Raw genomic sequence first — 22,371 nt, 5'->3', positions numbered from 1 at the left:
AGAGAAAATAACCTGGTGCTGAGAGAACAAGGGGGTGGGGCCATGGAGGTGATGATGCTGTTACCCCGGAATGGTAGGATTTATCTTGGGGCTCCACAGTGGTGAATTACATAGCCCTTTTTGTCTGAATGTCACCACATTCTTATTCAGATGTACAGGAGGGTAAGTTAAAGCAAGAGAGGTCTCTAGAATGCCAAAAGCATGAGCTGGCAAGTACCTACTCTACTTCTTTGGCCTATTGGTTTTCCTTTCTCCCCTGTCCCTTAGGAGAAAAGCAGCTCCCACACAGGGCTATCAGACTACCACTCCACCATTCTCTGGCTTCAGTTCAGACTTTTCCTTGGGTTCTGCATGATTCATGTTATAATACTCAGTGGCTGTCATACCTGGTTCAAGTCTTCCTGGTGACCATTGGTTTCCTCAGACCTTGTGAATGGTGGGATGATGCAGGAGAGAGTAAGTGCTAGACATAGAATCCTTAATCCTTGTGTGTGGAAGAGCAGCTTTCTGGCTTTCTGGCTTTGGAACTCTTATGAGCTTTCCTCTCTTCCCTAAACGTGAGCCACACTATTCTGGCTACCTCACAGCGTTATGGTTAGAGTCAAGTCAGTTTATTACTTTGCAAATGACAAAAGGTCTATGCATATGCCTGTAACTTCTGTTATTGCTACTGCAAATGAATAGTGGTGTTAACAGGTTCATTGAAAGTCTAAGGTTCCTGCCATTGGGTAGTGTTTCCATCAAGGATGTTGGAGGCAGGTCACTTGGGGATATGGCGATTGAAACAGAGTGAATTCTATTCCCTCTGAGCATTCCATCAGTGTCATGACCCTGTTAGTTTGCAAACAACAATGTAAATATTTAGGAATCCTAAGCTCCTGTATGAAAACCAGATTTGAAAATGAATATCTGTGAGTTGAGAGCTCTGTATGTCCTCAAAATCCTTCCTGAAGCAACACCTGTGAGCCTGTAGCTCTCTAGACAGAAGTCCAAGTCTAGCAGGGCCAGGTGGTATGCTACCAGCTCTGTAGCTCACCCTCTCTGCCCTGCCTTCTCAGTAACAAGATATAGAGGACAATATTACTGCTTAGTGTTTACTCTGTAAATTAACCAATGCAGTGTATACTGGGGAGCCTAGCACAGTGCCAGGCACATGGTAGCTGTTAAATGTAAACATCTTTTATATTCCTCATTCGGCTGAGATCACTGTCATTTTCCTTCTTCTCAAAATGTAGCAGAAGTCTCAGTGCTTATTTATATTTCATTTGGATGTTACCTTAGTCCATATGAGCTGCTAGAACAATGAGCCATAAACTGGGTTGCTTATAAATAAACAGAAATTTATTTATGCACTTTCTAGATGTTGAAAAGTCTAAGGTAAATGAGCCAACACATTCAGTGTCTTCTGAGGTCCCAGTTCCTCATAGATGGCACTTTGCTATGTCAACAGATGGTAAAACGTTCAAGGAGATGAAGCAGTGGAAGACATGAGACTGATTCACAAGGCTTAGATACCGAAGCACAAAGAGATTGTTGATGAGTGGTGGTGGTTGCTTGTTTCACATAGTCAGGAGTACAGAAGCAACAGCAAAACTTCACATGATCTGCAGGATACACTGTAGGTGTTTTACTCTTGAGATCAATGGAAACCCTTCAGAGAACTTCACTGTTTTAAAAAATAGTATGGATAGCTGGCCACCTGTGGTTCATGCCTATAATCCTAGCTACTCAAGAGGCTGAGATGTGAGGATCACAGCTCAAATATATCCCAGACAGGAAAGTCTCCAATTAAACACAAATAAGTCAGAAGTAGAGCTGTGACTAGCTTTGAACACAAAAGCTCAGGCCCTGAGTCCAAGCCTCAGGACTGGCACAAACACACAGAAACATAAAATAATAAGGACAGGTTACAATTATGATGTGCTTAATGCATCAAGGTCCTGTTTTAAGATCTTGATGTGTTATATGAATTATCACTCAGTCAGATCATAAGATTAGGACACCATGGTCCCACTTAACAGATGAAGAATTTGAGGTATTGAGAAGCTAAGCTCCTGGCCCAAAGTCTCCCAGCTCACATCCTCAGTCACTGCTGGACGCTGCATTTGAGAAAGGGGTATTGTTATTCTTCATATAGCAGAATAAAACTCAGCCCATCTGCTGATGGAAATGCTTGTCCATATGCCATAGGCATGACTTGGTGGTACAGCATGGTATGTCTGACTCTTTGTGGAGCTCTAGGGGAAGGCTTGACACCGGCTGTGGGTACTGGCCCCTGTCACTGGCCCTTATCTGGAGCTGGTGCCTGAGGATTCTGACAAAGCCGAGTAGCCCTTATCAGCCCACACAGCTGCTTCCTGGGCTGTTTCCCTCAGGGAGCTACAGAGCAGTGAAATGAAGGATGGATGTTCATTCAGTTCCACTTTCCAGAGAAGCGGTGCTGCTGTGGGCAATACCAGGTGCCTACATGAATTAACCTGCATGAGAGGTGAATCCATGGTTCTCAGCAAAGTGGACAGGACTTGGGACGGGGAAAGTATGTACCATGAGAAAAAGAAGGGAGGGGGCTTACAGGCAGTCACTGAGTGAAGAGAGCTTATCCCTTGGGGCTGTTGGCTGAGAGAAGAGCAACGAAATGATTGAAGATGCAAATGAGTTGATTATTTAGGAGCAATGTTCTCATTAGGGAAATGCACTGTCTAAGAAACCGAAGTCCCTCAAAATAGCTCAGATTGACTTTCCAGAAAATCCTGGACAGTGGATGAAAAGGATTTGACACTGCAGATAAGTCATTGGAAAAATCCAGTGCACAGGTTTTCCCCTGTCTTTCTCTCCCTGATTGTTTCTGTTCCTTACTTCCTCTGTCCACCTGCCCCATCTTACTTCCTGACCACTGCCTTTGCACTTTGTTTGGATGTTAGCCAACAGCCACCAGCCTTTGGTTTGCAATGGGACTCAGTCTGATCCTTAACCTTCTCTGAGCATTTGAGATCTAAGACTTCTTTTACCATATACACAGTGTCCTCTTAACAAGTGGACATACCCATGTGAAAATGGGTCTATGGCACCACTGATTATGTTGGTTAATATGGCAACCATGGCTCAGGGAGTGGGGAAGGTAGTTTTCATCAGATAAGTTCAGGGTGGAGAAGGCATAAAAACTCTTCAGGAACACCCTATTCAGAGACAAGTAGTGTATCCATTTTCTCAGGGTCCCATTTGTTGTTGGTTCTTGAATTATCCCTTCTTTAGAGGTAAAATAAGGGATAGTGGGAGAAAAACAAAGGAGTGGGTAACAATGTTTGACAAGAAATGTACTCCTTATGTTACTCATGTAACTGTAACCCCACTGTACAGCATCTTTACAATAAAATAAAATAAAAAGTCTGGGTCCATAGAGTGTTTGTCATTGGAAGACAGGCTCTGAGAGGCAGGGGGCTCCACTCCCCACTGAGCCCCAGAGTTGAACCATCTCAGTTTGACTCAGTAAGACAGTGATCTGAGAAGCTAGCCAGATCAGGTCTCCTTGGGAGTACTTCTGTATTTATATTCAGAGAATCTCAAAGAATATTCCAAGTGCTATTCATTTAGCAAATGTTTTTCATGAAAATTTTGATAAATTTCTATGAAGGAGCCTTCATCTAAATCAATGGCATCATTCTATCCTCCTCCTACATGGAAAAACACCTAGTGTTTTTAGTTGCACACTTTCAATATGCAGAAGAGCCTCCTGGATGCTTTCTTCATGGATGAGGGGATTTTTGAGCTCTGGATGTTGGCAAAAGAGGCTGGAATTCCAGATGTGGCCCACACAAAGACTATTGTCCTAACAGTCTTTGTCTCAAATGCTTTGCTGGACTCATTCTGGAAGAACAAAATCTCAAAGTCAGGGATAGGGACGGGGCCATGGGGTGGAGGTCTGGGTGGGAGCCCAGATGGTAAATCTTAGAAGTAAAACCTAACAGAGAACTGGGAACTTTCTCCACAACAGAGCACTGCCTGTGACAGTCTTTGACATCTGCAAGCGCCCCACATTGCTGAGATTCAATATGGAATGCCCATGCTGGGAGAGCAACTATCTTTTTAGAACCTCCTCACAACCCAGCATGCATGTTTATTTTCTCTGCCGAGAGCATCATCACTCCTAGTCTCCCTACAACACCCAACGGGGCCCTTGAGGGGAGCCATATGTGAGGTTGATAAGCCAGGCAACTGGGCCAGGAGGCAGGATCTTATTAGAGGTATACTAGGAAGTCTGGCCTGCACTGGTAGTTACCTTTAGCAGAATCAGTGATCATCAATGACAGAATTCAGCCCTTCCAGCCAGTTTTCACTATGACATCTGTTTCAGTGGCCATAGCTCATGGCCTATAGCAACGCTTTCTACCTAGAGCAGATGCCTGAGCCTTTCAAGGACTCACAGAAGTCCTTGTGTCTTACCCTTTAAATTCCAACTCCCAATCTGTTCTCCCAGAAAGATCTTCTCTTAAATATCCTCTTAGCTACCTCCCTCACTTCCATAAAGTTCTTCTTCATACTTTATTTGTTGATGAGATCTATTTAATATTGTACTTTGCATTGTTTTCCCAGCACCCCCTGCTCCACTGTGTGCTTTCCTTTCTTTTTGCTTCCTCGCGCAGTTGTCATCGGCTGACAGACCCAGGGGTGACATGTTTATGATATTTATTATAATAGCACTCCCTCTTCTCACCACCCTGTCAGATAGAAGTTAAACCACAGGAGGGCAAGGATGGTTCACAAGCCAATCAAGGTCCCTAAATTGTAGCTTGTTTAGATTACTGCTAAGTAAATATTGGCTGAATCCAGTGAAATGAGTCTCAGATACTAAAAAAAAATGAGTCCCAAATACTTGAAGATGTTCTCTGCTGTTATAAATTAATCTCTGAGATCCCAAGCATTTCCAAGGATTCCTATACACACTGACATGTGCCAGTGTGTATAAGAACTGATGGTGGAACTGATTCTTGTTGAGGGTGAGCCAGGGACTCAGCATCCTGCCCTAAACTGGGGCCTGCACAGCCCAGGGTCAAGTCTGTACTGCTAAGTCATTCATAATTTAAAAGTTCTTCCTTTCCTTTCCCTTGGGTCTTTAGTGGTACCATTCAAAACAACTCCTACCTATTCTAAGTCCCCTCCTAAAAACTAGCTGTATTGAGATTCTGTCTGTAAACAAACACAAGAATATAAGATGTGCACGTTGCTGTGAGGCAAGGTGGAAAAGAACAGAAGCAAAATCCCGAGTTCATCCTCTCTTTTGGTTTGTAGTTTGGTTTCCCTCTATAGCCAAGTGCCTAATGAGGTGTGGCCCTGGGGAGCCAGACAATCAGTTCAATCTGTTCACATTGTGAGTTCACTCTGCAATCCTCGGCAGCCCAGGATACCAAGCTTGTACAACAAGTTCTGCTCACATGTGCTGTGCAGCATTGGAATGGCAGGAGACGCAGAGCGCAGAAGCCTGCCTTGTCTGACATAGGGGCATGTGTGTTCTGATGGTACTATCTAGGCACAGAATTTCAGGATGAGAGGGACACAGGTTCCTGACACCAGAGGCACTCTGGAAAACTCCCAGGGGACCCCTGGTGTTGTCTAAAGGGGTAGGTGTCACTTAGGTAAGACAGAAAGAACTAGCCAGAGATGATCAAGTCATTGATGGCAATGTTGGGGCTCCCTACTTCTGTGCAGAAATGGATTTTACTGCCCATTGGGGAGAGAAAGGCAGGATGAAAAGAGCAGCAGGTACCCAAATCTCTCAGGAGTTGGAGCATCCACAAAGTGCACTGGCTTTTAAAGGGGGAAAGAGAATCACTTAGCTCCCTGAAACATTCCAATGCTGGAGGAGGAGAATTTTAGGAGTGGCACAGAGATAACAAGTCTGGGCTTATTCTGTCCATGGACATGTATGAGAGAAGGACAATCCTAGCTAGGGTGCCAGGGGACCTGGGCTGCCCCATAAATGTTCCATTTGGTCCTTTGGAGTCAATTGGATAAAAGAGGAAAGGCATAGAAACTCTGGTCCTCAAGTCCTGACTGAGGAATGGCCAGGCTTGAAGGACAGAGCCTGGTCTCATCTATAAGAGCTTGGGAAATCTCCAAAGGATGATGGAGAATATGGGCAGATAGCACGCACCCCTGACAGTTGCGTGCCTGTGAGAAGGGGCCCCTAACTCAAAGCAGAAGGGAACGTACTAAGAAAGTATTCTGCAATTATACGACTCTGGTATTAGCCCTGTGGCACACTCAGCACACTGATGCCTTCCCATAAGAGTTCTATCCTTTAGTCCCCACGTGAATGCTCATGCCACAGGCAGGCACTAGATCAAGGGTGCTCACTGTTGACGGTGCATTCTTAGTGCTGGCCACCATCGTGTTCCCCCCATAGGTGAAATAGTGTTGGTTTGTGATAATAGTGGGGTTAGAAAGTAAAAAACATCTCCCTCTTCTTATGCATGTACATCATATAATGAAGCGGATGAATGCGATGCAGAAGTATTTACAGGCCATATTCTACTATCTACCTATAGAGCTGATCTGCAGTAGTGCAGTTCTGCATAAAGGCTATACACAGCTACACTGCTATGCACAGACATCCAAGTAAATATGCACAACTATCTGAATATATACAACTAAGTAGAATATCCCAGGAGTTAAAATTCATAGGAGCTGAATAATGAAAACAAGGTGAATAGACTCTTTAGACTTGATTGTGAAAAAAGAGAGAAAAAGTGCTGAAAGCCCCTGGTCTAGACCCTCACTGTGTGGCCAACAGCTACACATGGCTCCCAAGAACTGGCAGTGTGTGGTGTGACTGTGAGCCCAGTGGAGATGTGCAGGGAGTATAAATCGCTCACCAATTTCAAATACTCAGCAGGAAACACTATGTAAAATATCTCCTTAATAATTCTGTGTTTATTATGTGCTGGAATAATAACATTGTGGCTATCTTGGGTTAAATAAATTTCTCAAATTAATTCCATGTACTTCTCTCTCTCTCTCTCTCTCTCTCTCTCTCTCTCACACACACACACACACACACACACATACACACACACATACACAAGAGGCAAGAGGCTCATGTTCTCTAATGGCAGGGTTACTCTGCAGGACAATCTATCTGTTCAAGGGGGGGTATTAGGATGATCCTCTCTGAGCATCCATTTTCTTACTTCAGTCTCCTTTGAGTACTATGGAAACAGAAAAGCTGTGATGTTCTACAAAGGACCCTGGTTTGGCCTGGGGCCACTGCAGAATAGAAAGGTCTGGGTCCCTCCCCCCAAACCCACTTGCTCAGCAATGACAGTTCCATAAATAGCAACGGCACCTGCTGTGTGTCTACTTCTAGGAAAGTACTGCAGGGGCAAAGTTAGAAAAAGAGACCTTGTAATTGAGACTGGGAAGCTAGAGAGAAATGTTAGATGAATGATCATTTTAACCAAGAAAAAAAGAAAAACACTCTAGTTTTTTTAGGGAAAGAGGAAATTTATCTCCCCACCTCACCCCCCCAACCCAAGTAGGCTTTTACCAAACTGTCCCCTGATAAATGAGGACTGATAGACATCTCACAAATGCTGCCCTGCTGGGTAGAATTGATGCTTGATTCTTAAATAAACCCACCCCTTTATTCCTTTCCTAATGCCTAATGTACTAAGAGAGAAAATCAATTCTATTTTAATTTCATGAGGAAAAAGGCTCAATGAAAGAAAAGTGCAATAGAGTAAAACCTCAGTGTGCAGCCCTCTACCAACCCAAAATGTGTGATTATGTAATCAATGGATTTCTCCTTAGAAGGCCTCTCTGATCTGCCCTCCTGCCTTTGCCTCTGACAAGGAGTCCAGAAACTCCACATTTGTCAGAGAAGACCCCTGGGGTACTTGGAAAATTCAATCTAGCTTCAAGTCCTCTAATTTTCCCCTCTCTCCAAGTCTTTTCCATCCTGATTCCCCTTAATTTTGACGTCTTTGTCTCCAACCTAACTGGACAAGGCTTCTCTCCATCTATCTGGTATATTCTTAGTCTAGGATCCTTCAGGGTAGTTTCTATTCTCCCAGGCCCAGGAAGCATGATAGTCTGCTCTTCATGAAGAAAGAAGTATATAGTGTTAAGCAGGTAGATTCTAAGTTCACATTGCCTGGATTCCAGTCCTAGTTTTTTTTGTTTGTTTGTTTTGCATCTTATTAGAGATTAGAACTCTGGAAAAAATACTTTCTCTATAGCTTAGTTCTTTACCTCATCTCAAAAGCAGAAATATAGTCATAATCTCACAAACCTGAGAAGATTGACTGAATTGTATTTGGAAAACACTTAGAATGGTAAGAATTGTTCACTTTTATTGTTACAGTAGAGATGTCTCTCACATGATGATTTTGGTGGTTTCACTTAGTGGTTTTTGACTAATGTACAATGATGCAAAAGGAGACCCAAGGAACCACTCTGGGTTTTTCTGTGATTTTTTTTTTTACTTTCAGTAGAGCATTCAACAAGTTACATGAGCAAATCGATGCTTTATTATAAAGTTGGCTGTGTTCCATGATGTCACCCAAATGTAGGCAAATGTGCTGAGTACATCTGAGCAAAGCCAAGCCATGAGATTTTGGTAGGCTAAGTATATTGAATGCAGCTCAACTCATGATTTTGATTTCTTCAACTTACCGTGTGTTTATTACAATGGGACCCTGGTTATTAGGAAACAAGTAATTGCCACAAAGACCTGAGGAGCAGAGGATTAGGGCTTTAGCTCCTGACCTTGTGGTTCTATAATATTCAGATTTAGTCAATATAATGAGACTTAGCACCTGTTTCTGTGTGTTTTCTGTAATAAAAAAAAACTTTCAACATGATTTTCGACGTTCAGAAATGTTGTAATGCTAGTATGGAGAATTTCTTTTCCCCCTCTTTTTTCATTGTTAAGGTGATGTACAGAGGGTGACAGTTACATAAGTAAGGTAATAAGTACATTTCTTGTCAGACTTGTTACCCCTCCCCTCATTGTTCTTCTACTTCCCCCACAACCCTCCCAAGTTGTACAGATCATTTCCAACCTATTGTCTTGTGAATATGGCTGTTGCATTGGTTTCCCCCTTGTCCTTTTCTACCACATACCCATGGATGCTGGCATCATGCAGAACTACAGAGTATGACTGGAACCATTAACACTGATGAATTCTATGAGCTAGATGACATTACAGAGTGCTGTCTTCTGCAAGTCTAGGTGAACCCCACTTGGTTTTTTTTAACCAATGTATTTGTTCTAGTCCAGGATCAACCCAGGACCTATCGTACTTGATTGTTATTACTCCTTAGTCTCCTCCCATGTGGGACAGCTCCTCAGTCCTTCCTTTTTCCTGTGACCTTAGCCATATTGAAGAGTACTGATCATGCTTTAGTTTTTGCTGCCATCTTCTTGGATTAGTTGATATTATGCATTTTTAGCAGACACCCCCCAAATATCCAACTTACTCAAGCTCTCTGCCCTTCCTGAAGCATTGTGTCGAGGGACCTGAGATCTGTATGCATTTCTCATGGCTTCTTGTCATTTTTACAAACCACTCCACATGGGAAAAGGAGCAAAGGGACTGTCTCCTTTGTTAGCAGATTTACAGACTTGGACCCAAGAGAAGAGGAACTTCCCCAAGCCAGAGATGCCAGACAAGTGCGAAGCTGTCCAGCAGGAGATGCTCTCTAAGACCCTCCTAGAGGAGGCACATTCAGAGAGGCTCACCACCAAACCCTGGGGTCTGCCAATCGCTCTACCCTAGAATCTGGTCAACTAGGTAGATCAAGAAGAAGGGAAGAACATAGAATGTAGGAAATTAACATCAACATGACCTCATTTGAAATCCCAACTGTACCACATCAGGATTTGTTACATGTTCATTATTTTGTCAGCACTTGGGTTTGAACTCAGAACCTTGTGCTTGCTAGGCAGGTGCTCTATCAGCCCTTTATTGACTTGGTCATGTTTGAGATAAGATCTTACTTTTTGCCTGATCATATTTATGCTTCCTATGTAGCAGGAATGACAGGCACCCAGCTACTGATTTGAGCAAAGTCCCTACAAAACTTTTGCCAGGGCTGGCCTGGAACTTCCATCTTTCCAACCTCAGCCTTTGGAGTAGGACCTACTCATTCCTAATGCTTGAGAGAAAGAAGGAATGAAAGAAGGAAGGAAGGAAGGAAGGCAGGCAGGCAGGAAGGAAGGAAAGAAGGAAGGAAAGAAAGAAAGCAGGAAGGAGGGAAGCAAGGAAACAAGGAAAGAAAAAGAAAAATGGAAGGAAAGAAAGGAAGGAAGGAAGGAAGAAAGAAGAAAGGAAAAAAGAAGGAAGAAAGGAAAGAAAGAAAACGAAAGGAAAGAAAGAAGGAAGGAAAGAAAGAAAACGAAAGGAAAGAAAGAAGGAAGGAAGAAAAGAAAGAAAACGAAAGGAAAGAAAGAAGGTAGGAAGAAAAGAAAGAAGGAAGGAAGCAAGGAAAGAAAAAAGAAAGATGAAAGGAAAGAAAGAAGGAAGGAAGGAAGGAAGGAAAAAAGAAAGAGAGAAAGAGAAAGAAAGAAAAGAAAGAAAATTCAACAAACCTCGGTTCCTTCTCTGAGCCAGGCCAGGTGCTTGAGTCATTGCAGTAAAGTCAACAGCACCCTGGCTCTGTTCCCTATGAAGGGTCTCCATAGGTCGCCTCTGCCAGCAAGCCAGGTGGTATGGCTTCAAGGGGTCCCCATGGCTACAGTCATGGGATCATTTGCTTTTTTCATATGCATGCCTAAAGCTGACTGGGAAAGACTTAGTCCTGCAGCTTAGCAATTTAACCAGGTTAAACTGAGCAAAACAGAAACCCGCTGAGTGAGAAGTTGGAAGGCAAGCCACTTACATTCAGAAACCCAAGAAGTGTTGTTGGGCAGGCTAAAAAGCCATTGGGAATATCACTAGACACTCATTAAACAAGAAGGTTTCTGTGAAAATGACAAAAATCATAGCACCCCGGATACCCCAGCATGAGATTAAAAGCTGGAAGGAGGTTTAAGCTTCATATTATTAAGCTGCATTACGACAGTTTAGGAAGAAAGAGCTCAGAACCAGCCAAGGTGGGGGCGGCCCTGTGAATGGGACTGGTTCTGTGTGAAGCTGTAGAAGTGTTCCTCCAGTGTAGGGAAGGGGAGGGAAGAGGGAAGAGGGACTTAGCCTCATGGTAAGTCCTGGAGCTGCTGGTAGACAGAGCATCTATTGACAGGAATCCATAAAGCCTGTCTAGAAGCTGATTTAGCAGAGAGAGCGAGCATTGTAAACATGTATAGGTGTTGGCCTCATACTCACCCAGTTTGATTGTTCTCAGCTGGTGCTGTACTACCTGAGCCATGCCTCCAGCCTGGCTTTTTGCTGGTTACTAGGACACAGAATCTCTCTCAGATTTTTCTACCTGGGGTGGCTTCAAACTGTAATCCTCTAATCTCAGTCCCCTGAGTAGCTAGGATTATAGATGTGTGGCACTAGTACCCAGCCTGGCTTAGTTTGGGTTGCTGGATGGTGAGTACTAGCAAACCTCAAATGGCTGGAATTTGAGCTAGCTAGCTTGCTTGCTTCCTTCCTTCCTTCCTATCTTCCTTCCTTCCTTCCTTCCTTCCTTCCTTCCTTCCTTCCTTCCCTTCATCTTCTTTCTCTTTTTCTTTTGTATTGTTTGACCTTAGACTCACTAGGAAATGTGCTCAAGTCAGGGAATTGGTTGGATTTAGCAAACCCTAGGCTGGCCCCAGCCTACTCCCACTGCAGCCTCACCTCTGGTTGGTGGTGAGCACATAGACAAGAACCAGCATCTCACAGTATTGCGGCAGGATTGTCTTCCTGTCTACTGTGGCCTGTATGGGTCCCTGAGTTGGTCATGCTGAGAAAGGAGGGTGGCCAAGAACATCCCCCAGCCTAAGGCTGTGCCTCTGACCCCTGAGGCTTAGCTTAAGGGAGAGGAGAAGCCTGCCAGGCAGCCACTGGGCAAAGCCTTCCTTCCCTTGTGTGATCTTTCCAGAATGCTTAGGCTGCTAGATTGCAGACCCAGCTTTGAACCCTCAGCACCTGGTAAGTGGTGAGTCTGGGTTTCAGCACAGGTGGTGTACAGTTAAGCTCCAGTGCTTGCCCCCAGCCAGGCTATGACACGAGCTCTCCCCTCCTATGGCAGCAAGATGAAACGATGAGGCCAGTAATGATGGTTTCAGGTCACCCCAGTGGTTTCTGGCATAGAAGCCCCTTGCCCTCCAGGCCTTACAGACTCCATGCGTTGGCTTGATTTTATTCATCCTTCTTCATCCAAGATGGCAGCTGTCAGGTTCACCCCGTCTCCTCCCACCCCAACCCCAACCTAGATCCTTTTCAGCATCTGATCGACCCCAAGCCTTTGTTGTCATTTGCCTTTCAGAAAGCCAAACCCTCCCTCTGGGGATTTCAGTCTTCTGCCTCCCTCCCCCATGCCTGAGACTGGATTTCTCATCATTGAGTATGTATTTGCATCGCCTGTAGATCTTGCTAACCACAGATTCTGGATCTGACCTCACATTCGGATGTGCAAGCCAGGGATGATTTCACAAATTTGTCTCTTTTCAAGGTCCTTGGTGCTCTCTTGTCTGTGGGCCAGACTCTTTTAAAACCATAGCTATGAATCTGTGCCATCACTTTTTCTTAATTGTTCCACAGTATCCTCAGGGTAAAATCTATGCACTTGTATAGTCCTATAAAGTCTTCCAGGAGCTGACCCCAGCAGGAATGCCATATACAGTTGCATAGTTTGTGTGCTGCACAAATTCACACCATCCAGGGAAGGAAATCTATTAAGTGCTGGGCTGTGCCTAGAAGGAAGAATCTGACTAGGCACTAAAAAAAGTCATTATCTTGTCTCCTCACAAAGGTACCCTCTGCTCATTGACATGCAAGAGTCTGAGATTTGGAGGTAGGAGACTGATGGATGCCTTTTTCTCCTTTGCACAAAAGAATTCTCCCCATCCTCCTCTTCCTTCACACTCCAGTGCTGTACCACTCCTTCCTGTCCCCTTTTTACCCAGTAAACACCTTTGCGGAAAGCTTCCTGGCCCAGAGACTCAAATCACTTTTCTTTGCTATCAGCTTCCAAGAACCACCTTTCCTTCCTTCATTAGTGATTATCAACTTTTCTCCATGCGGCTGAGAATCCAGTCTAGGGCCCCATACATGCTAAGCAAATTGTCTACCACTGAGCTACATCCCAGCCCCAAACAGCAACCGAATGCACCTTTGCCCAGGCTCTCAGTGGTTGTAACTACCTTGCTGTCTGGACTGAGTTTCTGCAGGCTGCCCAGTGCTTAGCACCTGCCAAGTACACACACAAAAGCTCAGTGAGTATTTGTAATTCTGCAGTCTCAAAGACTTACATAGGTGCCAGATCTCAGCCTGCCAATTTCTGTTGTTTCTTAAACATTTTATTCTGAAATAATTTTACATTTATGGAGCAGTTGCAAAAAAAAAACAACAATACAGACAGTTCTATACTGTATGCAAACTTCCCCTCATAGTAACAACTTCTGTAGCCTGGTGTATCTTTCAAAACGAAACGTTCCCAACAGGGCATTCCATTGACTAAGCTCAGACTTATTTTGTAATTTCTCCCCATTTCTCTACAGCCTTTTGTTTTTCTTTTCCAAGTTCCCACCATACCAACTGGGAGGAGTTGTCATGTCTGCTGTTTGTGCCTTTAGTGTCCATTTCTCGACCTCTTGTCTTTCTAATGTTTTACTGCAAGAAAACACAGAAGTCACATTTTGAGAGGTCGAATCAGGAGTCTGTCTCAAAGACCAGCAGCCAGCAAAAACACTTAGCACTGTTAGGAAACCGAGCCATGAAAGCCAGAGAGGAAAGTACAAAAACAATACCAACAAACCAATTCAGCTCCGATGGAGAGCTGAAGTAGGATACCTTGATGACCAGAGAAGAGCCAGGAGACAGGGGACAGGACATGACTGTGGAGACAGTTGGCATGGAGTAATGGTGCCTGAGCTGGTCCTAAATAGGGTCAGGTCAGGGGTAGAGTCACAGAAAACTTGAGTACCAAGTACTAGACTGACAGGTTGAGTAACCTATCATCCAAGACCCTGCCCCTTGCCTCCAGGGATTAGGGTATGTCCATCACTTGGGAGGTGGTGGGGGCGTTATCTTCCCCCACAATGAAGACAAGATGCCAGACCCTACCATCCATCATGTGGCCAAGATGGTGCCAGCTAAACCTGATCTCCCCACTTCACTAAGACCCTGACACTCTGTGGAAATGCTAGTTGGATTCAGGCTAGTTCTCTAGATGTTTCCCATTCATTATGGGAAGAAGATGAGAGGGCATGTTCCCTGGCCATCCTTCATATCTGGAGATTCATGGTCTATGCATGACATGTTTCTGATATTGCAAACCATGATCCCTTGTTTAAGTCTCTTGACTTCAAACTGTTTTGTTTTGTTTTGTTTTCCCCCTGCCATGTTTCACTCAGTCCAGTCCACATCTAGAAGGGGAGTCAGGCTTTCTCTCTAGAAAGGAAGATCTTCTAAGCATTTATGCAAGTCTCCTTTAGTTTCAGGCCTGCTTTTGGCATTCCTCATGGGCCCGTCTGCAACCCTGTCACTATGGCCATCCAGCGTATCTGGTGTGGACTTTTTGGTTCCCTAACATTTTCCCTTCCGTAGCACAAGCCGCCTCTCTGTGCTCCGAGTCCCTGCTTCACCATCCTTAGTCCTGGCTGTCCATCAGAATGTCCTGGGTAGCTTTACAACTGTGTCTATACCCTATGCTCTGAGCTTTATGTATGATTGATTTATGTGGAGTAGACACTGGGCTCTGGGCCTTTTATTTTTAAAGGTCCCCTGAGCATTCTATATTCTTCCAGAGATCAGGACGATTGACCACGCCCAGTACTCGTGTAACTTTTCTGGGACAAGCTGTCTTTTTCCCTGTCTGTGGCAAAACAAATTTCTCCCAGACATGTCTTCCTCAAGAACTAGGCTCTCTGAAAAATCTATTAATGTTTGTGTTTGTTCTCCAAATCGGAAGCTGTGTGTTCTTCTGCCTCCTCCCTCCCCAGAATCAGCACAGTGCCCAGCAGGAAGCAGGTTATCAGGGTGCAAGAGCAAATCAGCCTCAGCAAAGCAAGAAGCAATAGCTGAGTATACACAGAAGCACAAGTCTCTGAGGGCTCTGGCTGGCTCCTAGTCCTAGCCACACCCAGAACCACACAGTATGCGTGACAGCCATAAACACTTTTCTGTTGTACTTGTCCTCAGCAATCTAGGACAAAGGACCACCATGTCCCAGAAGTTACGGGGATGTGTTCTGCAGACATCTGTGCTTCCTGATGCTCTTTGGGAAGGACAGATTCCAGCTGTATTTTTAAACTTCCAGGAAGACAAAGAGCCCACACTGAGCTTTCTAGCCAGAGATCACCTTGAGTGGATCTCCTCCGGCACTATTTGCTTCTAAAGCCATCCAGATGGCAAAAACCATGTGTAGGAACCATTTCACAGTGCATCTTTTGAGCTTAAAGATACGAAACTAACACTTTATCCAATGGCGAGTAATACTGGTCTATTTTACCTCTGTTCTATTGAGTCTCTGGTCTATTGAGACTTTGAGTATGAGCTGGAAGCCTTTGGAGAAAGGTAGAAATCGAGGGATGGATAAGCCCAAAGGTTTGACATGAAAACACAAGTGTAATAGCAAGAAGGAAAGATGCTAAGTTAGGAGGATGGTTCTGGAACATCAAACTCTAGGTGACAGATTTAGACTCAGTTTCCACAATCATCACTGCTGCCATTACGGATTCATTCAACCTTAGATTTTTAGTTCTACTTAATCACCATCATGAGTGTATGTGAGACGCTTGCCATCTGGCTGTGTATAAATCTATAACTTGGAAGAATCATCCTCGTGTTCCTCCATTGGAATCAGCCTGTTGTGGATGATCTCTTTGAATGATTCAGGGGGCCTGCCAGGCCATCCTGGGTTTGTATCCCTGTCACACAGGGACTCTGATGTTCATGCACCAGCCAAGAGGCAGAGAGCTCCTGCTGCTCTTTCCTGGCAGACCCCCACCCCTACCCAGTGGTCCTGTCAGCCTGCTTCATCCAGGTCCACCTGACCACTGTGTCCTCGCTGAGCCTCAGTTTATCTCAGCTGAGGAATAAAAACAATCATGAAAAATTAGCACCAGTTATTTTTAGGGTTCAATGAGATGACTTTTATTACATGAGTATCTCTCCATTGCCTGGAACATAGCATGCATGACAAGAGGGTGTTTTGGTCATGGCTGCATCTTCCAATGATAGGCTTGTGTGTGTGTGTGTATGTGTGTGTGTGTGTGTGTGTGTCTGTCTGTCTGTATGTGTCTGTGTCTGTGTGTGTGTCTGTGTGTGTGTGTGTGTATGCCTGTGAGTCTGTATTATGTGTAGGTCCTAGGGTGTGTGTGTGTGTCTGTGTCTCTGTGTGTGTGTGTGTGTGTGTGTGTGTGTATGCCTGTGAGTCTGTATTATGTGTAGGTACTAGGGTGTGTGTGTGTCTGTGTCTGTCTGTGTGTGTGTGTGTGTATGCTTGTGAGTCTGTATTATGTGTAGGTACTAGGGTGTGTGTGTGTCTGTGTCTGTGTCTGTGTGTGTGTGTGTATGCCTGTGAGTCTGTATTATGTGTAGGTACTAGGGTGTGTGTGTGTCTGTGTCTGTGTCTGTGTGTGTGTGTGTATGCCTGTGAGTCTGTATTATGTGTAGGTACTAGGGTGTGTGTGTGTCTGTGTGTGTCTGTGTCTGTGTGTGTGTGTGTATGTATGCCTGTGAGTCTGTATTATGTGTAGGTACTAGGGTGTGTCTGTGTGTGTCTGTGTGTGTGTGTGTGTATGCTTGTGAGTCTGTATTATATGTAGGTACTAGGGCTTGAACTCAAGGCCTGGGCACTGTCTGTTAGCTTTCTCACCTAAGGTTGGTACTCTATCACTTGATTCACAGTCTGGCTTTTTGGTGGCTAACTAGAGATGAAAGTCTCATAGATTTTCCTGCCCAGACTGGCTTCAAACTTTGATCCTCAGGTCTCAGCCTCCTGAGTAGCTAGGATTACAAATGTGAACCACTAGTACCTGGCCCCACTTTCATTTTGTATGTGTTATTCTAACAGGTCTCCCCTTTGCTCCATGCCCAGAGATTCATGTTGCATTATGCATGTACGGCCACCACGTCATCCCATTCCATTTTCCTTACCTTTCTTCTTCTTCCCCTCCCCAGCCTGAGCCCCCACTAACTTCGTAAAACTTGCAAGTTAAATTTTTCAAAGACTGTTTCTGACAAAGCAGTGGGAATTAGATTTGGTGAGGCCCTTCATAAAAAATTGAAGACACGCTATATTAACATACATTGATTTATTCATAGTGTTTCATTACAAGCAAGTGAGGATCCTGTAATACCAGGAAAGGTTAGGAGAGCAGGGGAGAGCGGTATATTATATTGACAGCTCCGTGGAAATTGAGTCGCGTTTGGATTGAATTTGGAGCGTAGGAAAGGAGCTGGCTAGTAAATAAGGCATGAGTTTTACCTCCCAGTGTCGGTATATCAATGTAATGCCATCAGCCCAGACAGGGGGACTGGGACCATATTGTGAGAGAATGCAGACAGAGGCACATCCTTTCCCACTGGTATGCCTGGGGTCAGGACCACAAGCACAACTCTGACCATCTCCCTTTTCCTGTTGCTAGGAAACCAGCATCCAACCACACTTGCCCTTCTTGCCCTCCATCTTGGTCCTTTCTCACCTCAGGCCATTGCTCTGATGGCTCTCTCTGCCCAAAACAGATGAGGGAAGAGGGCGGGGCAGGGAAGAGCAAGCTTTTTCTTCTGCTCCGACTACCATCCTTCATATATCCATTCTGTTCTATCCTAAAAGAAATACTGAGCTCTCTGACTTGGTTTGGCATTGCTCAGAAGATACTAACATAAGCATTTGAAGCTGACTAGAGTGCTGGGAAGAATTAAGGCTCTTAAGAAATAAGTTATTGGAAAGAATAAGGGAGGTGTAGCTGATGATCGTTGTGTTTTCAAGCATTTTTACTTTGAGTAGCAAGTAGTGCTAAATTCTTCAAAGGATTGTGGGAAATGAGCCTGGGAGATTCAAGCAGCAGAAGCCCCCTCTCCTCTCTCGCCCAGTCTCTGGGAGACGTTAGCCAGAAAATAGTTAAGCATAGAGGGGTGGAGACCTTTCCACCCCTAGACCTTGCCTCTGATTCAGGCTGAGTCCATTAGCCTTTCTCCTCTTGCATTCACTCTGCCCTGGGCCAGGTCTGGCATCTCTCCTTGTGTACATGGCACTAATCACAACATCACCACTGCTCAATACAGGAGAGGGAAATCACCCATTGGGCGTCACCACTGGGAAGAACGAATTGTCTGTTTGGCTGTCCTGTAAGTATGAGGCATTTTTTACTAAAATGACATAGAGCATCTATAGAGCTGGCTGTCCTGTCTCTAGAATAGGAGACATTTGAGAGCAGAATGGAGGAGTACAGAGAAAGAGCAAACTAGGGGATGGATGAATGTGTTCTCTTGCTAATGACCCATGTCTGCAGGTCAGGCAGTGTAGGATAGAGTAGCAAGCCCAGGCTTTGAAGTCCAGGCTTGCGTTTAGTCCAGTGTCGGGGATAGGTTATTGAATAAGTGCAGGAGTGGGTGATTTACAACCTACGTGACAATGTGGATTAATGTCACAAACAGAAAGTGAAAAGGAAGACATGCAGGAGAGAGCACATGCTGTAGGATTCCATTTACATCATGTTCAAAAACAGGCAAAACTAGTCCATGCCTTCAGAATGAAATAGAGGCGGTTTTTTCTCAGGGAGGCAGAGAGGATGGGAAGGAGGTACAAGAGGCAAGTCTTGGGTCTGGGGGCGGTCTCTATCTTGATTACACAACTACTTTTGCAAAAGCCTGCATCTAGCTGGTGCTTCTCTGAATGTATCATTATTATTATTGTCGTTGTTGTTATTATTATTTGGTGCCAATACTGTGGTGAACTCAAGGTTTGGATGCTGTTTGCTTTTTCACTCAAGGCTGGTGCTGTACCACTTGAGCCATAACTCTACTTCTGGCGTTTTTTTGGTGGTTTACTAGAGATAACAGTCTCAGACTTTTTGCCTGGGCTGGCTTCTAACCACAAACCTCAGAGCTCAGCATCCTAAGCAGCTTGGATTACAGGCATGAGCCATCTGTATTTGAATTAATGTTACACTTGAATAAAAACATTTTAATGTTCATTATAAACACAAAAATAATAGGAGAAACTTTTAGAATAACTTTACTCATAAAACTGGGACTTCAAGGTATCAACAGAGGATTTTGAAAGTATATTTTACTTTAGCATTAGTCAAATGACTATTTGTGATCTGATTTCTTAATTTATACAATTGAAATCTTTTGAATTAGAACTTTTCAGGTATATAACTAAAACCTAACACTAAAAGTAAATGTAATTCAACAAAATGATTCAAGAAGAAAGTTTTATTTCCTGGATAAGATATAGTTTATTGTATATCAAATTTAAATATTTCCTTATAAAGCTTAATTCTCTAAAAAGAATATTTAAACTAACTTGAGTACTTCTTACCTCCCCCAAGACATCAAAATGTTGCAATATTGTATTAACTATCTTCTATGTGAATTTTGCATTATTAAGCATCATGCTTATTTTATTAAGTTGTATGAAATCCATATCCATGTTTTAGAAAAATAATAGTATTTCATTCTTAATGAATAAGAATTTCCTCTTTAAAAACCTAAAATATTTATGTTTATATTGCCTATTATGTCATTGCTTATCTGTTTATTGAATTCATTCAATACATGAATCCATAAGTTAAAGAAAATCTTTTTTTTTTTTTGGTTGGTCATGGGGTTTGAACTCTGGGCCTGGGCACTGTCCCTCAGCTCTTCAGCTCAAAGCGAGCACTCTATGGCTTGAGCCACAGCACCATTGCTGGTTTTCTGAGTGGTTTATTGGAGATAAGAGTCTCACAGCCTTTCCTGTCTGGGCTGGCTTTGAACCATGATCCTCAGATCTCAGCCTCTGGAATAGCTAGGATTACAGGCGTGAGCCACCGGCGCCCAGCAAAGAAAAACATTTTAAAGGAACAAAAGAAATAAGACAAATAGCAAAATCTCCTATCAGGGTTTAAGGATGTAGTTCAATGGTAAGAACACTTGCTTACCATGCACAAGGCCCTGGGTTTGACCTAGCATTGTAAAGAAGAGGGAGGGAGGGAATAAAGGAGGGAAGGAAAAGAAGGACAAGAAAAAAAATTCCTAGAAATTTAAACTTTGTGATATTCAAATTGTCATACATGAAAGCAGCACACACCAATAACAGTTAAATATTTTTATGGATGAGTAAGTATAAAACATGAATGATACTTGAAAACTCTTATACTTTGACACTACCTTGAAACCACTGGGTCACAGTAAAAGACAAATTCATGGCATCACAGGTTGGTTATTACTGAACTCATAGGCTAAGTTATGGGAAATGTGGTCTTAGATTGTCACCTATCTGCAATAGATTAGAAAGCACAAAACTTGGCTTTCACCATAGGTTGGTAGTTAGAAAAGTGTTGCTTTAATACAAGTTGTTTCCAATTAAGTTTCAGCTACTCCCTCAATAAAATGAGAATGACTATCCTGATTCTCCCACTTCACACATATCACCATCCTGCCCCGTACTGGGGCTTAAATTCAGAGCCAGGGCATTCTCCCTTAACTTTTTCCCTCAAGGCTGGTGCTCTACCACATGAGCCAGGCCTCCTCTTCTAGCTTTTTACTAGTTAATTGGATAAGAATCTCAAGGACTTTCCTGCTTAGGCTGGCTTCACACTGTAGACTCCACCTAAGACTCCTGCATATCTAGGCATGAGCCAAGTGCGCCTGGCATTACTCTCATTACTCTCTCTTTCTATCTCTCTTTTAAATCAGTATATCTTAATTGTACATAAGAGTTCCCTTGGGCTGGGAAGGTGGCTCGAGGCCCTGGGTTCGATTCCTCAGCACCACATAAGCAAAAAGGAAAAAAAAAGCCAGAAGTGGCGCTGTGAGGTAGAGTGCTAGCCTTGAGCTGAAGAGCTGAGGGACAGTGCCCAGGCCCAGAGTTCAGGCCCCACGACCGGACCAAAAAAAAAAAAAAGAGTTTCTTTGTGCTAGTTTCATAAAACATATAAAGTACTTTGGTCAAATTCACATTTTTATTAGCCTCTTATCCCCCTCCTCCTTTTATTAAAAAATTTTAGTGCATTTTCTTATTCAATGTTCATACATTCATAGAGAGTATTTTGCATGATCTGCATTTTAGCAAAGCTTCTACATAATTTATGTCAGGCTGCCACATTTGGACCCCTCTCTCCAGAGTGTGTTTGTGTGCCCCAAGTTGGGGAACAGCACATTTTTGGTATGTGGCTGATTCAACTGATGTTTGCTATAAGGGTTAAATACACAACAGAGCTGTAAGACTTCAAATGAATAATAGAATGGGAACTATTTCATTAAATAACGCACTGGTTGAAATGATAGTATTATGGATATATCGAATGTAATAAGATCTATTATTATTTTTAATGTGACTACTGGAACATTTAAGATGATGCCTGGGGCTCACATTTTGATTCTTGATGGGATGGGGTCACTGTGGTTTTCGGCAGTGGAATGCCCAGAGCTAGGCTCATCCGTAAGCTGGACAGTGGCAGCCTGCTCCATGACACTCACTGATTCAGCTCCCAAGCCCTCTTCTTTCCTCCCCAGTGAGCCCTACCCAGCATTCATCATGGGGGTACTTAGGTGTTTGCTTGTTACCTTGTCCTGCAGATCAACTACAAGGCTGTGGGCTCACTGGACCCAACTGCTGACTTGACCAGCCAAAGGGGCAAAGTATTCAAACTCCGGAATGAAACCCACCACCTCTTTGTGGGTCTCTACCCAGGAACTACCTACTCCTTTACCATCAAGGCCAGCACAGCCAAGGGCTTTGGGCCTCCAGTCACCACTCGGATTGCCACCAAGATCTCAGGTATGACTTTGAGAATAAAAAGGAAGGAAGGCTGTCTCCCCTTGCCCCCATCACCATCTACTCTGGAGTTGGATGAGAATAAAAGGAGGAGAGCCAACTGTCATTCATTTGTGAGGTAGTGGATTGATGCCAATGTCAGTGATTCAGTCCCTAGAGGGTTACTGCTGTGATCCCATGATGAAAATATAATCCATAAGTTTCCTAAAGTTTGAAAAACTAGATTCATTACATGGCAGCTCACCAAATAATTCTCCACAGGTTTCCATTAAGTAGTGTGAACACATCCACAGGAGA

At 43.8% G+C, this 22,371-nt stretch overlaps 1 protein-coding gene across 2 annotated transcripts in view; it reads left to right on the top strand.

The window, feature by feature from the left end:
* Positions 1 to 22,371, top strand: part of Ptprt (protein tyrosine phosphatase, receptor type, T) — a 718,198-nt gene that overhangs the window by 447,776 nt on the left and 248,051 nt on the right. For both annotated transcript variants that reach the window (XM_013010741.1, XM_013010740.1), the window contains exon 9: positions 21,876 to 22,077. In XM_013010741.1, coding sequence (XP_012866195.1) covers positions 21,876 to 22,077 — 202 coding nt within the window. The remainder of the gene's footprint in view (positions 1 to 21,875; positions 22,078 to 22,371) is intronic.

This window comes from Dipodomys ordii, unplaced genomic scaffold (genome assembly GCF_000151885.1).
Source record: "Dipodomys ordii isolate 6190 unplaced genomic scaffold, Dord_2.0 Scaffold13, whole genome shotgun sequence".
Classification (NCBI taxonomy): Eukaryota; Metazoa; Chordata; class Mammalia; order Rodentia; family Heteromyidae; genus Dipodomys; species Dipodomys ordii.
This window is presented reverse-complemented; position numbering and strand designations above follow the sequence as displayed.